Source organism: Corythoichthys intestinalis, chromosome 17, assembly GCF_030265065.1.
Source record: "Corythoichthys intestinalis isolate RoL2023-P3 chromosome 17, ASM3026506v1, whole genome shotgun sequence".
In the NCBI taxonomy this organism is placed as follows: Eukaryota; Metazoa; Chordata; class Actinopteri; order Syngnathiformes; family Syngnathidae; genus Corythoichthys; species Corythoichthys intestinalis.
The window spans coordinates 14,907,826-14,923,731 of NC_080411.1; the positions used below are offsets into that span (position 1 = coordinate 14,907,826).

Consider the following 15,906-nt stretch of genomic DNA (forward strand, 5'->3'; position numbering starts at 1 on the left):
GATTTTGTAGGTCAGTAACGTCACGGACTCCAAAAGGAAATACTGGCTGACTTGTTTAGCGTGCCAAGAAGAGATAAGAGGGAAAAAAACTCACCCTGAGGCTCTCCATTAAGCAGCTGACCCGAGGTCAGCCAGCCGGCGCCTGATAGCGTAACGGCTGTAACGTGATTGCTGATAAGCAACTATAACGGCCTCATTGTGAACAGTTGAAACTAAAACAAAGATCCGACATGACAACGTTTGTTGAACTAAAGATGATAGGAAAAAAATCATTTCAAAAGCTAATTTCAGAGAAACTGTCTCAGAACACGTCAATAAATAGGCGCAGATGAGGCGATAGGTTGCATGGATAGACAATAAAGGAAATTAGCCACTGACCCAGGTCAATGGGTCAGCTATTGATCCCAATAATCTTGAAAAAGAAGAATTTAACTTGAATAACATTTAGCATCCAATTCCATAATCACTCCAGTGTCGCCCTGTGCCTGTGCGAAGCTTTCCTGTCGCCCTCTTGAAGTCTCCCCCGACTTGGTTGTCGTGGCAACAATTTAGAAGTCAATTATGGCTAACGATTTCTAAGGTAGACCGTCGTTATGACGATACTATTTTCTCCAAAGTCACGCGGATGAATTATTATGTTAAGTTCATCCCATAGGTTTTATACCCGCGTTTCTTTCTGTAAACCGACTTGTCTAGACATGTAGCCATTGATCTGCACAGCTAACAATACACCTCATTTTTTTTGTCTCATTGTACCCGAGCCAATTCCAGCGGTCTCTTTACTAGAGCGCAAATTTTCCCTCCCTTTTCGTATTGGATTTCGCTTTCCGTCAACTCCTCCGGTGACTTTCTCTCTTTCTTGAGTGGTCTTTTTTCCTCTGTGCTTGGCCGGGTGCTGGGGGTTTCAGAAACATATTGCCTTGTAGTATAACGTTAGTTTGGTACTGAGATACTGAAAATCAATCAGCAGCAGTGATCAGGTTTCGCACGTTCACGCGTGAGCGAGCAAATGAAGTGCGTTTACGCCTCACGGAGAGCAATGGCTGCAAAATAGACTGTAAGGCTTTCTTTGACCGGGATTGCGTAATATCATCAAAACATGGAACCACTGGGAATTATTGTGAAATGTTTTTCATGATGTACCTGTTTGCTATTCCCAGCTTGTTTTCTTGTTGTTTGTTATTGTCGGTTTGCCTTCATTTGTTCTGTCTGTTCTTGTCTTTTGTATGGTTTTATATGTAGAAAATCAATTTAAAAAAAAAAATTGACAGTTTTAAACGTACGTCCTGGTCACTGGGCCATTTATATTGTCGACCCTTGGACTGCGCCAGGGTGCTTAACCTTTGAACCCATTGCCAAACTGTGCCTTTGCGCTGCATTTTGTTTGCCTGAAGGCCATGCAAAATTATGAAATTGAATGAAATAATTATGAATTATGAAAATTATGACTTTATTTTAATTATGACTACTAAAAGTAGTCCGCAATAGTGTTGTCCTTAATTATCGTTAGAGGTCGACTGATATACCCGGCCGATATATTTTTTCCGACATTAGCTATCAGCCAATTAACACAAAAAAATTGGCCGACTATCAAGAAAATAGACTGATTTAAAAAATGATTTTGATCAGGCATCTGTGTGGGCAACTGTGGCCACCGCTGACTGATGGTAGGAACCCAGAAGGACCCTGCAGCAGCTTGAAGGCAGGCTGTTACAGGAAGCTTCAGGCTTGCCTGTTCTGTAAATATTGTATTTTTCTTTATTTTGATTTAGCCTTTTTAGGTATTTACTAAGTGATCCTTTCACTCTAAATATAACTTGTAGCATTGGCGTAGCATTCGTGTTAGCATTAGCTTTAGCATGGGAAGCATCCTCTTAAACTCACACTTGATTGAACATCAGCATCAATATAATGTTAAAATAAATACATAAAATAACAAAAAATAAATAACAGAAATATTTTAAATAAAATTAACAGCGCGTGTGTATGACTCATATCATTATTTACACATTATACAAACACACACACACCCTCTCTCAACACAGAAAGTTGCCAGAGAGAAAAAAACAGCACAGGCTGTATTATGAAAATGTTATTTTGAACAGATGTTTACAATGGCCGAAGACTTTACATAAGCAGGCTAATGGTAGAGCGGAAATTAGTTAGCCGTCTTGGCATGCTAACTAGCCACGTTATCTGCCTAGTTAACAAGCATAAGTTATAGTACTTGTTTTACCATCGCTAGACATACTAAACACGCTGGAGTGAACTCTCTTAGCTGGTGGGAAACGTTCATGACAGCGTTTACTTACCTTAAATTTTGTGTAAAGTGATGGATGATGGTCACGTGAATGTGAAATCATGTTGGAGGTCCTGCTGTCCTTTAGTGCTGAAACAATTAATCGATTAACTCGAGTATTCGATTAGAAAAAAATATTCGAATTAAATTTTATTGCTTCGAGTATTCGTTTAATTAAAGTAGTGTTGTAATGGTTTATTTTGAAAGTGTTTGCATTTAGTTTTATTGATTAGGGTGGATACACTGCCCTCTGGTCTGCCTCATTTCACATGGCTGAATCCAACTGCTCCCTGTTAAGACCAACATAAGCGAAGTTTTGTTTGAGCTAATGTTTTTTTTAATGCATTCATTAATTAGTTTATAGTCATATTTAGACGTTTTTTGTGGGGATATATGTCTGAACCATTTGTTAAGAGCATTGTAAAAAAAAAAAGTTAGCATTTTATAGCATTTAAGCTAGCGGACTTTTGCTATGTAAGTTAGCCATTTGTTCTTTTGTTGTACATAGATCTTTTTTTTTTTAATACCGTTTGAGGCTCAGCTCAGGTATTTCAATTTTTCATGTTCCTTATCCGATTACTCGATTATTCGAACTAACTAGCTCGTCGATTAATCGACTACTAAAATAATCGATAGCTGCAGCCCTACTGTCCTTCCTCCTCTAAGTCCCGGCTGTCTGTTTCTTTTCGGTAGCCAAAGTACTCCCATACTAGCGACTTGGTCTTTTTTGAGGGTGGTAAAAGCTCAGGTGTAGTATCACTACCTTCAGCCATTGTGTCTTGATGCAGCACAAACAACAATTTTTACAGCACAAACGATTGACACTATTTTTACCCATTTTTTAAAATCAAAATTAGGGGCTGGTTGACCTCAGATTGACCTATAAAAGAATATTAAAACTCTCAAAAACGCAAGTTTTTACAGCACAAATAAGCATAAACGATTGACATGGTGGGCAACTTCACAGAGGTGTTGAATAATGATTGAAGTAGGTCAATTAGCGTGCAATAAAAAGTGATTCACCTATATTTGTTTTATGATCTGGCAGGTGTGTCCCACGCGAGGCGGCTACCAGGCGGGGGAAAGATCTCATCAAGACGATGTAGAGTCGCAAACCGCTGCCAAACTTCCAGGAAGAGGGTCAGCGAATCCGACGGCGTTCTTGAGATCGGTGAGCCTGGAAAATCTGGCGACAGATTAAAAGGACTAAAACGGGGAGCGAGTGAAAGAATGAACGAATGAGTGTCACGAAGAGCGGAAAGAAGGACTGAAGCGCGGACCTAAAGGAGGAGTTGAAGGACTTCCAGGAGGACTCGAGAAGAGAACCATGTGCCACGTGATCGTGACTTGCCGCTCCATGCTGTGGACACTGCTGAGCATCGTGGCAGCGTTCGGCGAGCTCATCGCTTTCATGAGCAGCGACTGGCTGGTGGGCTTCCCGCGTGTGCCCGAGCACCACCGACACGGCGAGGCCTACCGGCCCACGCTGGGCATCTACGGCCGTTGCGTCAAGCTGCCGCACCTCCAGCGTGGCGTCCTGTGCGGACCCTACGCCGTGCACTTCGGGGAGATCGCCAGCGGCTTCTGGCAGGCCACCTGCATCTTCCTGGCGGCCGGCATCCTGCTGCTGTGCGCCGTGGCCTTCGTTTCAGTCTTCACCATTTGCTTCCAGAGCATCATGAAGAAAAGCATCTTCAACGTCTGCGGGCTGCTGCAAGGCATCGCCGGTGAGAGCCCCGCCAAAATCGTTCGTTGGTCGCCCGAAGTTGACGGCGATGGATGTCCGATCCAATTGAACACACTTCAAATGGATTGGATATCTTGTAGAGTTTTGATTTTGTTTTGATTGGATGTTAGTTATTTTTTTAGATTTATTTGATATGATTTAAATTAGTATTTATGTAGTCTTATTTTTATTTAATTAGTATTCATTTAGGAATAGAAAAGAATAGAAAGACTTCATTGTCATTGCACAGAGCATGAGATTCAAAGCACATAAAACAAAAGCAAAAGTACGATATCAGCATTTTATAGTAGTGATGCACAATAATACATTTTTCAACCGATATCGATAACCGATAATTACCTGCCCCTTCCACCCGATAACCGATAATGTCACGCCGATAATTCTATTCAAATATGGATGTAAAATTTTAAAGTATACAAAGATAAACGTTACTGTGCAAAAATGTAATGTAGTGCTATCTTTTTTCCACATCAAATGTGAACAAGTAGTAAATTCTAACAACTAAACAATGGCAATGACATTGTGTAATGGTAAGCTTTTGGCAACAATTACTCAAGGAGTTAACACCCAAGTTGCAGAAAAATGCCTTTAAAAGTAAGCCATTCCTAACATATATCACATTACTACACTGCAAACAACACCTTTTTAAAACTAGTAGAATTGGACAAAACTGTTGATTGCGCACTAGTGATGCACGATAATACATTTTTCAACCGATATCGATAACCGATAATTTCCTGCCCCTTCCACCCGATAACCGATAATGTCACGCCGATAATTCTATTCAAATATGTATGTAAAATTTTAAAGTATACAAAGATCAAATGTTACTGTGCAAAAATGTAATTTAGTGCTATTTTTTTCCACATCAAATGTGAACAAGTAATAAATTCCAACATCTAAACAATGGCAATGACATTGTGTAATGGTAAGATTTTGGCAACAATTACTTCAAGAGTAAACACCCAAGTTGCACAAAAATGCCTTTAAAAGTAAGCCATTCCTAACATATATCACATTACTACACTGCAAAAACACCTCCTTAAAACTAGCAAAATTGGACAAAACTGTTGATTGCGCACATTTGGAGGCTAAATTAAGTGTATAATTATCGGATTGGCATTATCGGTTGAATTTCGTTTCATCTGGATTATCTGTGTGACGTCATAATTGCCATTATCGGCCGATAATTATCGGTGACCGATATTATCGTGCATCTCTATTGCGCACATTTGGAGGCTACATCAAGTATATAATTATCGGATTGCATTATCGGTTGAATTTCGTTTCATCTGGATTATCTGTGTGACGTCATAATTGCCATTATCGGCCGATAATTATCGGTGACCGATATTATCGTGCATCTCTATTTTATAGCATTTAAGCAAGCGGACTTCTGCTATGTAAGTTAGCCAATTGTTCTTTTGTTGTACTTATGTAGATCCTCATTTATTTATTTTTTTATCCCGGTTGAGGCTCAGCTCAGGTATTTAAAATGTTTATGTTTCTTATCCGATTACTCGATTATTCGAACTAAGTAGGTCATCGTTTAATCGACTACTAAAATAATCGATAGCTGCAGCCCTAATTACAACACATTCAATGTAGCTGTGGCCCATGAAAGCCATCCTATCCCATTCCATCCATCAGAGCAAGCGTCGGATGCGAAGCAACAACATGTGGAAAAAATTTATGACCTACTTTTCATTTCCTTCTGGCACGAAACGCCACGCCTTCCACACAAAAGAGAAACAAAGACACACAATGGCACATTTTTCATACACTGTTTTAAAAAAAAAAAAAAAAAAAAAAAGTCATTTGAACTGGGAAGACCGATCATGTTTCAGTTCCGTTGACCACAATAGACGTCCAATCTATTTACACTCAGATCCTCTGACCTCCCGGAATTTTTTTAACATGACCTACTGTTTGAGGAAAAAAATATCAAAATAATAATAGTAAATAATTATTGTTAAAAAAAAAAAACTTTGAAATAGAACTTTAATCTTGAATAAAATGTGAAAATTTTCTTGAAAAATATACTGTACATTATTCTTATTAAAAATAGAAAACAGCTAGTCCCCAAGTTACGGCTAAATTGACTTGCGCGATTTCGACTTAACGACGCGGGAATCTCGTCCGCTTTTACCATATTGGCCAGAATATAAGACGGTGTTTTTTGCATTGAAATAAGACTGAAAAGTGGGGGTCGTCTTATATTCGCGGTCTAGACATTATACCCATTCACGACGCTAGATGGCGCCAGATATCATTAAAGCGATGTTCTGTCATGACAGATCTCAGTTACTCTCAAGTTTAACCAGTTTGCATTATTTTATAGCAGACATGTCCAAAGTCCGGCCCGGGGGCCAAATGCGGTCAAATTTGATCCGGCCCGCAGCATCTGTAATAAAATCAGTAACGTCTGGCCCGCACATAGACTTAATAAATTGGTCAGCAGTACTGCTACCAGCATATGAAGTAGCTTACATACTAAATGATGCTCCTCATTTACCCACTAAAAGGCAGCAGCACTCTAAACAACATTACCCCATGTTATGCTTTACTTTCAATTTTCTAAAATGGGGACAATCAACAACAAAAAAAGAAAGCTGACTGCGATGTCCGATGCTTCAAGGATAGGTGGAAATTGGACTATTTCTTCACTAAAATACGCAACAACTGTGTTTGCCTCATTTGCAAAGACACAGTCGCTGTTTTTAAAGAGTTCTATGTGAGGTGATATTGCCAAACAAGACACGCTGACATGTTCGACAAGATTCACAGGGAAGATATGCAGTGAGAAATTGAAGCAACTTGAAGCTAGTTTAATTTCACAGCAGCGGTATTTTGCTAGAGCCTGAGAGTCGAAAGAGAACGCCACAAAGGCTAGTTGCGAGAGGGTTAAAATTATTAATTCAAAAAAATAATAAAGCAAATGTGACACACAGAATGGCTTGCTAAAATGTGCTTAAAGATATAGTTCTACGTAAAGGACGTCAGCCAAGGTCGGCCCCACACATTTTTACCACACCAAATCTGGCCCCCTTTGCAAAAAGTTTGGACACCCCTGTTTTATAGCAATGTTTTTCCTTATACAGATTTGTTTCAAGACTACAGTTACAGTTAGGCTTCACTTTGATGGTTAATGCATTTATTGCAATTTTGTTGTTTTATCACAATAAATTAGTTTATTTACATTTCAAAAAACAGAAGCCATTCATTTACGAATGTGATTGCACTTTAGTTTACATATTTAAATGTTCAGTTATTAAGATTTGAATGAGGCATAATAACATGCTTTTTCTCTCAAATATATTGTTATAATCATTTGTTTTGGATGTACTGTAATTATTTTCTGTATAAAAATTAATTTGGTGTTCAAAAAGTCTTTTTTCAAACTTGAGTCTTGAAAAAGAGGAGGTCGTCTTATAATCAGGGCCGTCTTATATTCGGGCCAATACGGTACTTACACGCATATCTACTCTTATGTTCAAAGCAACAGCTACTTTAACAATAAAACAGTTTGCACAAAACAATTGGTGTTCAAACGTCTTTCTAGTCTGATAAATATGTAAATTTACTAGATTTAATTAGCGTAATTTGCCTAACAAAAGTCTGCTAGCTTAAATGCTACAAATGTAGCTAACGTATTTACAATTCCCATAGCAAATCGCTCACACTTAACTCCGCGAACTGTACCTGTAAACTTAATTACAAATGCATACACAAACATACTGTACAGTGCTAGCCAAAAGTATAATGCTCAGTTTCTCCCTGAAAATGTTTGCAATTACAAATGCTTTGGTGGTAATATCTTGATTGATTTTGCTTGCAATGAAAAAAAAGAGAATGGGAAAAAAAATTAAATCATTATCACTTTACACAAAACTCCCAAAATGGGCCGGACCAAAGTATTGGCACCCTTGGAAAAATCATGTGATGCCTCGCTAATTTGTGTAATTAACAGCCCCTGTTACTTACCTGTGGCACATAACAGATGGTGGCAATAACTAAATCACACGTGCAGTCAGTTAAAATGGGTTGAAGTTGACTCAACCTCTGTCCTGTGTCCTTGTGTGTACCACATAGTGTTGTATCGGTCGCGAACGATTCGTTCTTTTTGAACGAATTGTTTGGGTGAACGAGACCGAACTAATCACCATCTGCACTGATTCGTTCTATGAAGTTGGTGGCGCTTGTTCGCTGCGTGGGAGGGCGTTGAGCAAGCGGCAGCGTCTTCTGACATCGCACACGACCAATCAGACGCCAGCCTCATCGCGGGCAGGGGAGGGAGCGGAAACAGAATCATGGCGTATGTCACTCATTTCCACGTGTGGCCAATAAGCAGCCAGCGTGCAGGCAGGGGGGAAAGACTGAGTTTTGTCACTTCCCGTTCAGTGATTCGGTCCTCCGGTTCCTGACCTAGCTTGCTGCTAACTTGACTTTCCAGTAATGACTATGCGGTGAACGAGTCATAAAATGAAAGGAAACGACTTTGTCACATATTTGTTAACGTGGAGCCTATCAAATGCTGCTCAAAAAGACAAAAACACCACACAAATCTAGCGAGCATGGTTTAGTGTTCTACTTTTCTCAACAGACTCGGGACTGTGCCTATGACGATATACTATCAAATTTACAGTAATTTAAAACACGCGTAGCTGCGAGGCAAGCAAAACCTGAGCTGCGGTCGCGTGACGGCAGTGAAGCGGGCAGAGAACTGTCACTATATGGAGGCTTCATGGCAGCGATATGTACCTCATGTGCACAGAAAAAAAATAATATTTAGTATGATCACCATAATACTGATTTGCAATGAAACTGTATATACATGTCAATTTTTTCCGAGTGTTTTTTTTTGTTTTTTTTCGTGTCAGAGGGTGTCGGTTGGTTTGACAAATTATGTCAATCCGTCCATCATGTGCTACTCAAGCGCCCCAAAAACAAAGCGCGCGGACACGGGAGATGTCGCAATATGTCTACATTTTTCTTAACAGACTAATGAGAGTAGAAAGGCGAAATCATAAAGCAAACAATTATTTCTCGTCAGCATTTGACGATCTGAGATGCGGGGACGACAGGGGAGCTGACCGGATTATTTTATTTATTAATACCAGTGCAAAAATTCAAAACGATCATCTTAATAATAAAAAACAAAAATACAACAGAGCGAGAGGTTAATATGATGTGTTGGCCGCTCCATAATTAGAAATTAAACTTTCGATTTATTTTTATTTTCGTGACAGCAGGCATGCCGCGTTGGCTGTTAGCAGCAGCATTGTGTATGTGAGCAAGATCATGCTAAAGAAAGTCCGTGCGCCCCCGACCCCAAACCCCGACTTCCCCCTCAAAAGGAAAATGTTTAACCGTGTCCTAATTCGAAATGCAAGCACGAGCCATGACTTTGAGCCCATAGAACTAGGACAGACGACGCGGAAGTTCTCCCTCGCTTTTGCAGCAGCGGGAGGGAGACGAGGCTGTCTCTGAGAGCAGAATGATATCGCCTGTCACTCATTTCTGAAACTACGACGAGTGGTCAATGTGCAAGAGAGGGAGGGACCAAGCAGTGTCACTTCCCGTTCAGTTATACTGCGAAGCGGTCTTTGGTGATTCGTTCGGCAGCGTCACTTCCCGTTCACTAACCGAACGATTCATTTGGGTGGGGAGGGAGATGAGGGGGGCGAACGATTCGTTGAACGATTCGTTTGAACGAATCGTTTTACTGAACGAACCGGAATGGATTCGTTTACTCAAGTGAACGACAGATCCCGTCACTAGTACCACATTGAGCATGGAGAAAAGAAAGAAGAACAAAGAACTGTCAGAGGAAGCAAAATTGTGAGGATGCATGGGCCATATCAAGGCTACAAGTCCATCTCCAAAGACTTGAACGTTCCTGTTTCTACTGTGCGCAGTGTCATCAATGAGTGTAAAGCCCATGGCACTGTGGCTAACCTCCCTGGATGGACGGAAAAGAAAAATTGACGAGAGAGTTCAACGAAAGATTTTGCGGATGCTGGAAAAAGAACCTTGACTGACATCCAAACAAAGTTCAAGCTGTCCGGGGATACAACAGCGTCAACCCGTACTATCCGTCGGTGTCTGAATAAAAAGGGACTCCATGATATGATCCCAGGAGAACCCCACTTCGGACCCAGAGACATAAAAATGCCAGGCTGGAGTTTGCCAAAACTTACCTGAGAAAGCCAAAAACGTTTTGGAAGAAGGTTCTCTAGTCAGATGAGACAAAAGTAGAGCTTTTTGGGAAAAGGCATCAACATAGAGTTTACAGCAAAAAAAAAAAAACAAGGTCTTCAAAGAAAAGAACACAATCCCCACAGTCAAACATGGCGGAGGTTCCCTGATGTTTTGGGGTTGCTTTGCTGCCTCTAGCACTGGACTGCTTGACCGTGTGCATGGCATTATGAAGTCTGAAGACTACCAACAAATTTTGTAGCATAATGTAGGGCCCAGTGTAAGAAGGCTGGGTCTCCCTCAGAGGTCATGGGTCTTCTAGCAGGACAATGACCCAAAACACACTAGAAAATGGTTTGAGAGAAAGCACTGGAGACTTCTGAAGTGGCCAGCAATGAGTCCAGACCTGAATCCCATAGAACACCTGTGGACAGATCGGAAAATGGCAGTTTGGAGAAGGCACCCTTCAAATCTCAGAGACCTGGAGCAGTTGGCCAAAGAAGAATGGTCTAAAATTCCAGCAGAGCATTGTAAGAAACTCATTAATGGATACCGGAAGAGTTTTTTCACAGTTATTTTGTCTAAAGGTTGTGCTACAAAGTATTAGGCTGAGGGTGCCAATACTTTTGTCTGGCCCATTTTTTGGAGTTTTGTGTAAAATGATAATGATTTCATTATTTTTCATTTTCTGTTTTGGTTTTTCATTGCAAGCAAAATAAATGAAGATATTACTACCAAAGCATTTGTAATTGCAGTCATTTTCTGGGAGAAATTGAGCATTATCTGACTGAATTGCAGGGGTGCCAATACTTTTGGCCAGCACTGTATACTGTATTAGCTGAAACAACTTACAGCCTTATGTGGGCCAAACCAGTGCGACAATTTTCTTGAAAAATTTACATCAATCTTATAAAAAAATTATAAAATACAGGAAGTTCCCAGGTTACGATGTACTGGACTTACGCAATTTTGACTTAAATACGCTGGAGTCTTGTCCGCCTTTCCGTCTCCAGTCATTTTTTTTGTTTGTTTGTTTGTTTTCCACACAAACACTATCTAATTGTACCTCACAGTATCTTATTTTTACTTTATTAACATGACATCTCACTAAACGCGAAGTTGTTCAGCTTGACAGACAGCAAACAAAGCCATTGTGCTTTTTGAAGCTTTTTCCTTCCTTCACTTTTGACAGTTTGTAAAGCTATAGGACACACGTACCAGTCTGTTCAAAACGACACGAATTGTAAAAATAAAACAACCGAAACAAAACGATTGGTGTTCAAACGTCCATCTAGTCTGATCAATATGTAAATTAATTTGTAGCCTAATTTGCCTCACAAAAGTGAGCTATCTTTAATGCTACAAATGCTAACGTATTTACAATTCTCATAGCAAATCGCTCATACGTAACGCCACAAACTGCAGCTCTAAACTTAATTACAAATGCATACACAAACATAAATTAGCTGAAACAACTTACGTGGGCCAAACCAGAGTGCAGCTATTCTTTATCCGTGTGAACCGTCTGAGTCTGCTGCTTAGTCATACAAGGCGACAGTCCAGCCAGACCCAACGGGCAGTGTATCTTCCACCATTAAACAAAATACAATACTTTTGGACTTTTTTGGATAATTATTTTGAATTTTTAAAGGGTTAATTCCGACGTACTTCGCCAGCACAGGAACGGAACTCATTCATATCCCCGGTCTACGAACAAGTTCTGTTCCTGCGCTGGCTATGTAACCTGGATTTCCACGTAAGTCGGAATTAACCCTTTAAATACCTCAAAACACCTTCTAAATTAAAAAAATAACTATCCACATGTATTATGTCATTGTACTGTCCTCGCCAAGACATTGGAGCTAAACCCTAACAAGACAGCGAGCTAAGCTCCGAAATAACGATGTCAGACGTCCGTGTGGTTTGCTGACTTTATTCAGCTGCTCATGACATCAACACTTTCAGAATGAATCTAAAGTAAAATCAGTTTAATCTTCAATAACAGCAATTCAAATTTGTGTTTAGAAGTAGCTGCTGATAAAGCAATAACAAACGATTAGCATGTATTAGTTAGCGTCCGCACAACATAAAAAACATTCGCATAAACTAGCCCCAAGTAATCGACCATAATTGAAAATGCACAATAAACAGTACAAAAGGGGTTATATAGCCGTCGCCTCTGGATGCTTCACAAGCAACAAATGTGTGCGCATGCTGTCACCTCTGTCATGCGACTGCTCTGTGTGTGTGGTGGGCGGGTCTGTACTGCACTCGGTTCCTGCGCCAAAATAATAGCATGCATCACAAAACAAAAGTCAACATTTAAAAGAAAAAAACGATGAGACTTGGGCATCGTAAAGTCAAAATCGCTATGTGGGGTCCGTCGTAACCCAGGGACTACCTGTACTAAAATGCTGGATATTCACTTCAGTGTTGATTTTGCAATTGCGTCATTTTCATTTTTTTCTCCCTCAGGTTTATTCCTGATTTTGGGCTTGATGCTGTACCCGGCCGGCTGGGGCTCGGACAAGGCCCGCCTGTACTGCGGCGCGGAGGCTGCGCCGTACCGCGCCGGCCTGTGCTCCATGGGTTGGGCCTTCTACACGGCCGCCGGCGGCACGGCGCTCACCTTCCTGTGCGCAGTCTTCTCGGCGCAGGCCGAGATCGCCACGTCAAGCGACAAGGTGCAGGAGGAGATCGAGGAAGGGAAGAGCCTCATCTGCCTTCTCTGAACACCGCTAAAGACTGTAAATACCTGTAAATAACTTTTTGCGTCACGCGAGTCTTTCATTTCAAGGGGGTTACGCCACTCCGAACCAATAAAAATGGTGGAACAAGCAACTATTGCCTGTTTAGTTTTTTTTTTTAGGTGTGTGTGCTTAGTAGTGGAGTCGGTCATTCCCCAACCCAGAGGTTGCGGGTTTGACTCACTGCCCTGATGACCTCATTTTTTGAGTCATGTAGTCAAATACTTCATTTTTATGGTGCTTTAAAGACACCAAGTGATTGAACAGGCTGGCATGATCAAAAACGGCAAGCTTGAGTCTGAGTGGTATCATGTGATAATTGTTGCGACAACTCATTGATGAAACTGGTAGCTCCGCTGTTGGCGTCTGTTAAAAAAGAAAATTAATATGTAGAATAAAGAAAAATGTAAAGACTTGTGTATCCCAAAGTAGCGGAGTAAGAGTAGTGTTTCTTGGTCATAAGTAAAAGTAAAAAGTATTGCTTTGTAATACTACTGTTAGAAGTACATTTGTCTGAAAATGTTACTCAAGTCAATGTAACGGAGTAAATGTATTTATTTTTATGTAACGCGTTACTACCCAACTCTGGTTATTTCATATTGTCTTTATGAGAATATGATCATTGATTTTGCGTGGGGCTCCCAAACCTCTTGTGTTAATAGTCATTTATCAGAAAGGGAAATGCCGCCATCTAGTGTAAAACAGTCGCTAGTGCACCTACCAATGGAGCTAACATTATCAACATTAACATTATCAATGAAAAAATTAAAAGTGTTTGTTGGCTGTCACTGAGTCGCATTTGCGATCGCTACACAAAGCTAACTAAATTACCCCCAAGAACGGTAAGAGACGTAGGACAACCAGAGGATATATAAGAAAGACAGGGCTGATGGTAAAGGATAGCTTGTTGAAACAGTAGAATGTCATTGTCAGTCGCGTCGATAAAAAAGCTAAAGCTATGCTTAGGTCGGCTCATTTTTTACGTCTTTTTCAGCCTTCGACACTAAAGCCAACTCTTTAACTGAACATTTTTATGTTCTTCCACATCTTTGCCAGTCAATTTGGCACCAGGCACATCATTTTCGGAGAGAATTGGTAGGTTTAGCTCTGTAAACATCTCCTTCGTACACGATTTCCATTCATTTCCTATTAGGGACAAACGGTGGCTTGTCCCTACTTAGCAACAGTAGCTAATGTCATGAATATTAATGAGCGGAAGTGACGTGTTGCTTGCGGTACGCCATTAATGATTCTAAGCTAAAAAAGACATTATGAATAATAAATATAATTTATTATCTTCGTTTCATGGCTGGGTTGAAACAAAAGCGGTTGCGTGACGTCTGTAAACGGGGGTTTCTAGGGTAAAAGGGACGAATTAAAAATAGGTCGGGGTCTTAATGCGCCATGAATCTGCTATGGCAGTATATAGACATATTGTTCTATCAAACACAACAGTTCTTTTGGCTTAAAATACAGCAGTTTATTTTAAAGAGGGGTGCAAGAGCAGAAACGGCTTTTTCAGCCTTGTCAGTGCTTTCCGCCATATATGAAAATGTGTTTGCATTCGTAGCATTTAAACTAACGGACAAATTAGGGAAATTAGGCTAATTTAATCTACTAAATTTACATATTGATCAGACTAGATGGATGTTTGAATACCAATTGTTTTGTGTCAAGTGTCTTACTGGTAAAATGCGTGTCGTTTTGAACGTAAGTGTACAACCCCTAGCAAAAAGTATGGAATCACCAGTCTCCTTGTCAAGAGTCAAGAATCTGCATTGGACAAGGTGATGATGTTGGAACTTTTGTTTGGTGCTGTTCCAGTGAGATTTACAAAGATGACTATCTGAACAAGACATCAAAATTCCCTCAGTCCTTGATGATATGGGGATGCATGTCAGGCAAAGGCACTGCGGAGATGGCTGTGGTTAAATCTTCAATAAATGCACGAGTTTACATATAAATTTTAGACAGTTTTCTTATTCCTTCAATTGCAAATGTGTTTGGGGATAATGAAATCATTTTCCAAGATAAAATGCATCATGCCACAGAGCTAAAACTGTTAAAGCATTCCATGGAGAAAGACTCATCCAAGTCAATGTCATGGCCTGAAAATAGCCTAGATCTCAACCCTATTGATAACCTGTGGTGGAAATTGAAGAAAATGGTCCACAACAAGGCTCCGACCTGCAAGGATGATCTGACAACTGCAATCAATGAGAGTTGGCACCAAATTGATGAAGAATAGTCATCAAGTCCATGCCTCAGAGACTGCAAGCTGTCATAAAAGCCAGCGGTGGTGCTACTAAATACTAGAGATGTGTTTTGATTGTTATTTCTTTCTTTGTTTCTCATGAGTCATGAGTGATTCCATATATATTTCCCTGCACTTGCCCTATAAAATTAACATTTACTGACCTCCCCTATGTTTTTTATTCATTTCTTTTAGTGTTTCTGAATGCTAAAGAGTTGCACTTTTGAACTAATTCATTATTTGTTCAAGCTTTTTATCTGAGTTTGTTCTACATGATAAAATATCTGAGTGATTGCTTGTCCGAGACTGGTGATTCCATACTTTTTGCTAGGGGTTATACATATGTGTGTTACAGCTTTAGAAATGGTCAAAAGCAGAGGTGCGTAGTAACGCGTTACATTTACTTGAGTAACTTTTTGAGAAAAAATACTTCTAAGAGTAGTTTTACAAAGCCATACTTTTTACTTGAGTAGATTTGTGAAGATTAAATGCTACTCTTACTCTCCACTACCTTTGGGCTACCCTAGTTGTTTATTTTCCTCTTTAATAAACATATTAGATTTTTACTTTTTTTTTTCTTGCCAGAGGCGCCAAGAATGTCTCTACCAGTTTCACCAATCAGACATCGTAACTAGAGATGATGATCGGTCGGGTCCGATCA

The 15,906-nt window shown here is 40.1% G+C and overlaps 1 protein-coding gene across 2 annotated transcripts in view; it reads left to right on the plus strand.

Annotated features, from left to right (window-relative positions):
* The window catches only part of lhfpl2a (LHFPL tetraspan subfamily member 2a), a 65,483-nt gene extending 52,137 nt beyond the window's left edge, over positions 1-13,346 (plus strand). For both annotated transcript variants that reach the window (XM_057819336.1, XM_057819337.1), the window contains 2 exons: positions 3,348-4,026; positions 12,720-13,346. In XM_057819336.1, coding sequence (XP_057675319.1) covers positions 3,627-4,026; positions 12,720-12,976 — 657 coding nt within the window. In that variant the 5' untranslated portion in view covers positions 3,348-3,626 and the 3' untranslated portion in view covers positions 12,977-13,346. The remainder of the gene's footprint in view (positions 1-3,347; positions 4,027-12,719) is intronic.
* The last annotated feature ends 2,560 nt before the right edge of the window (positions 13,347-15,906 follow it).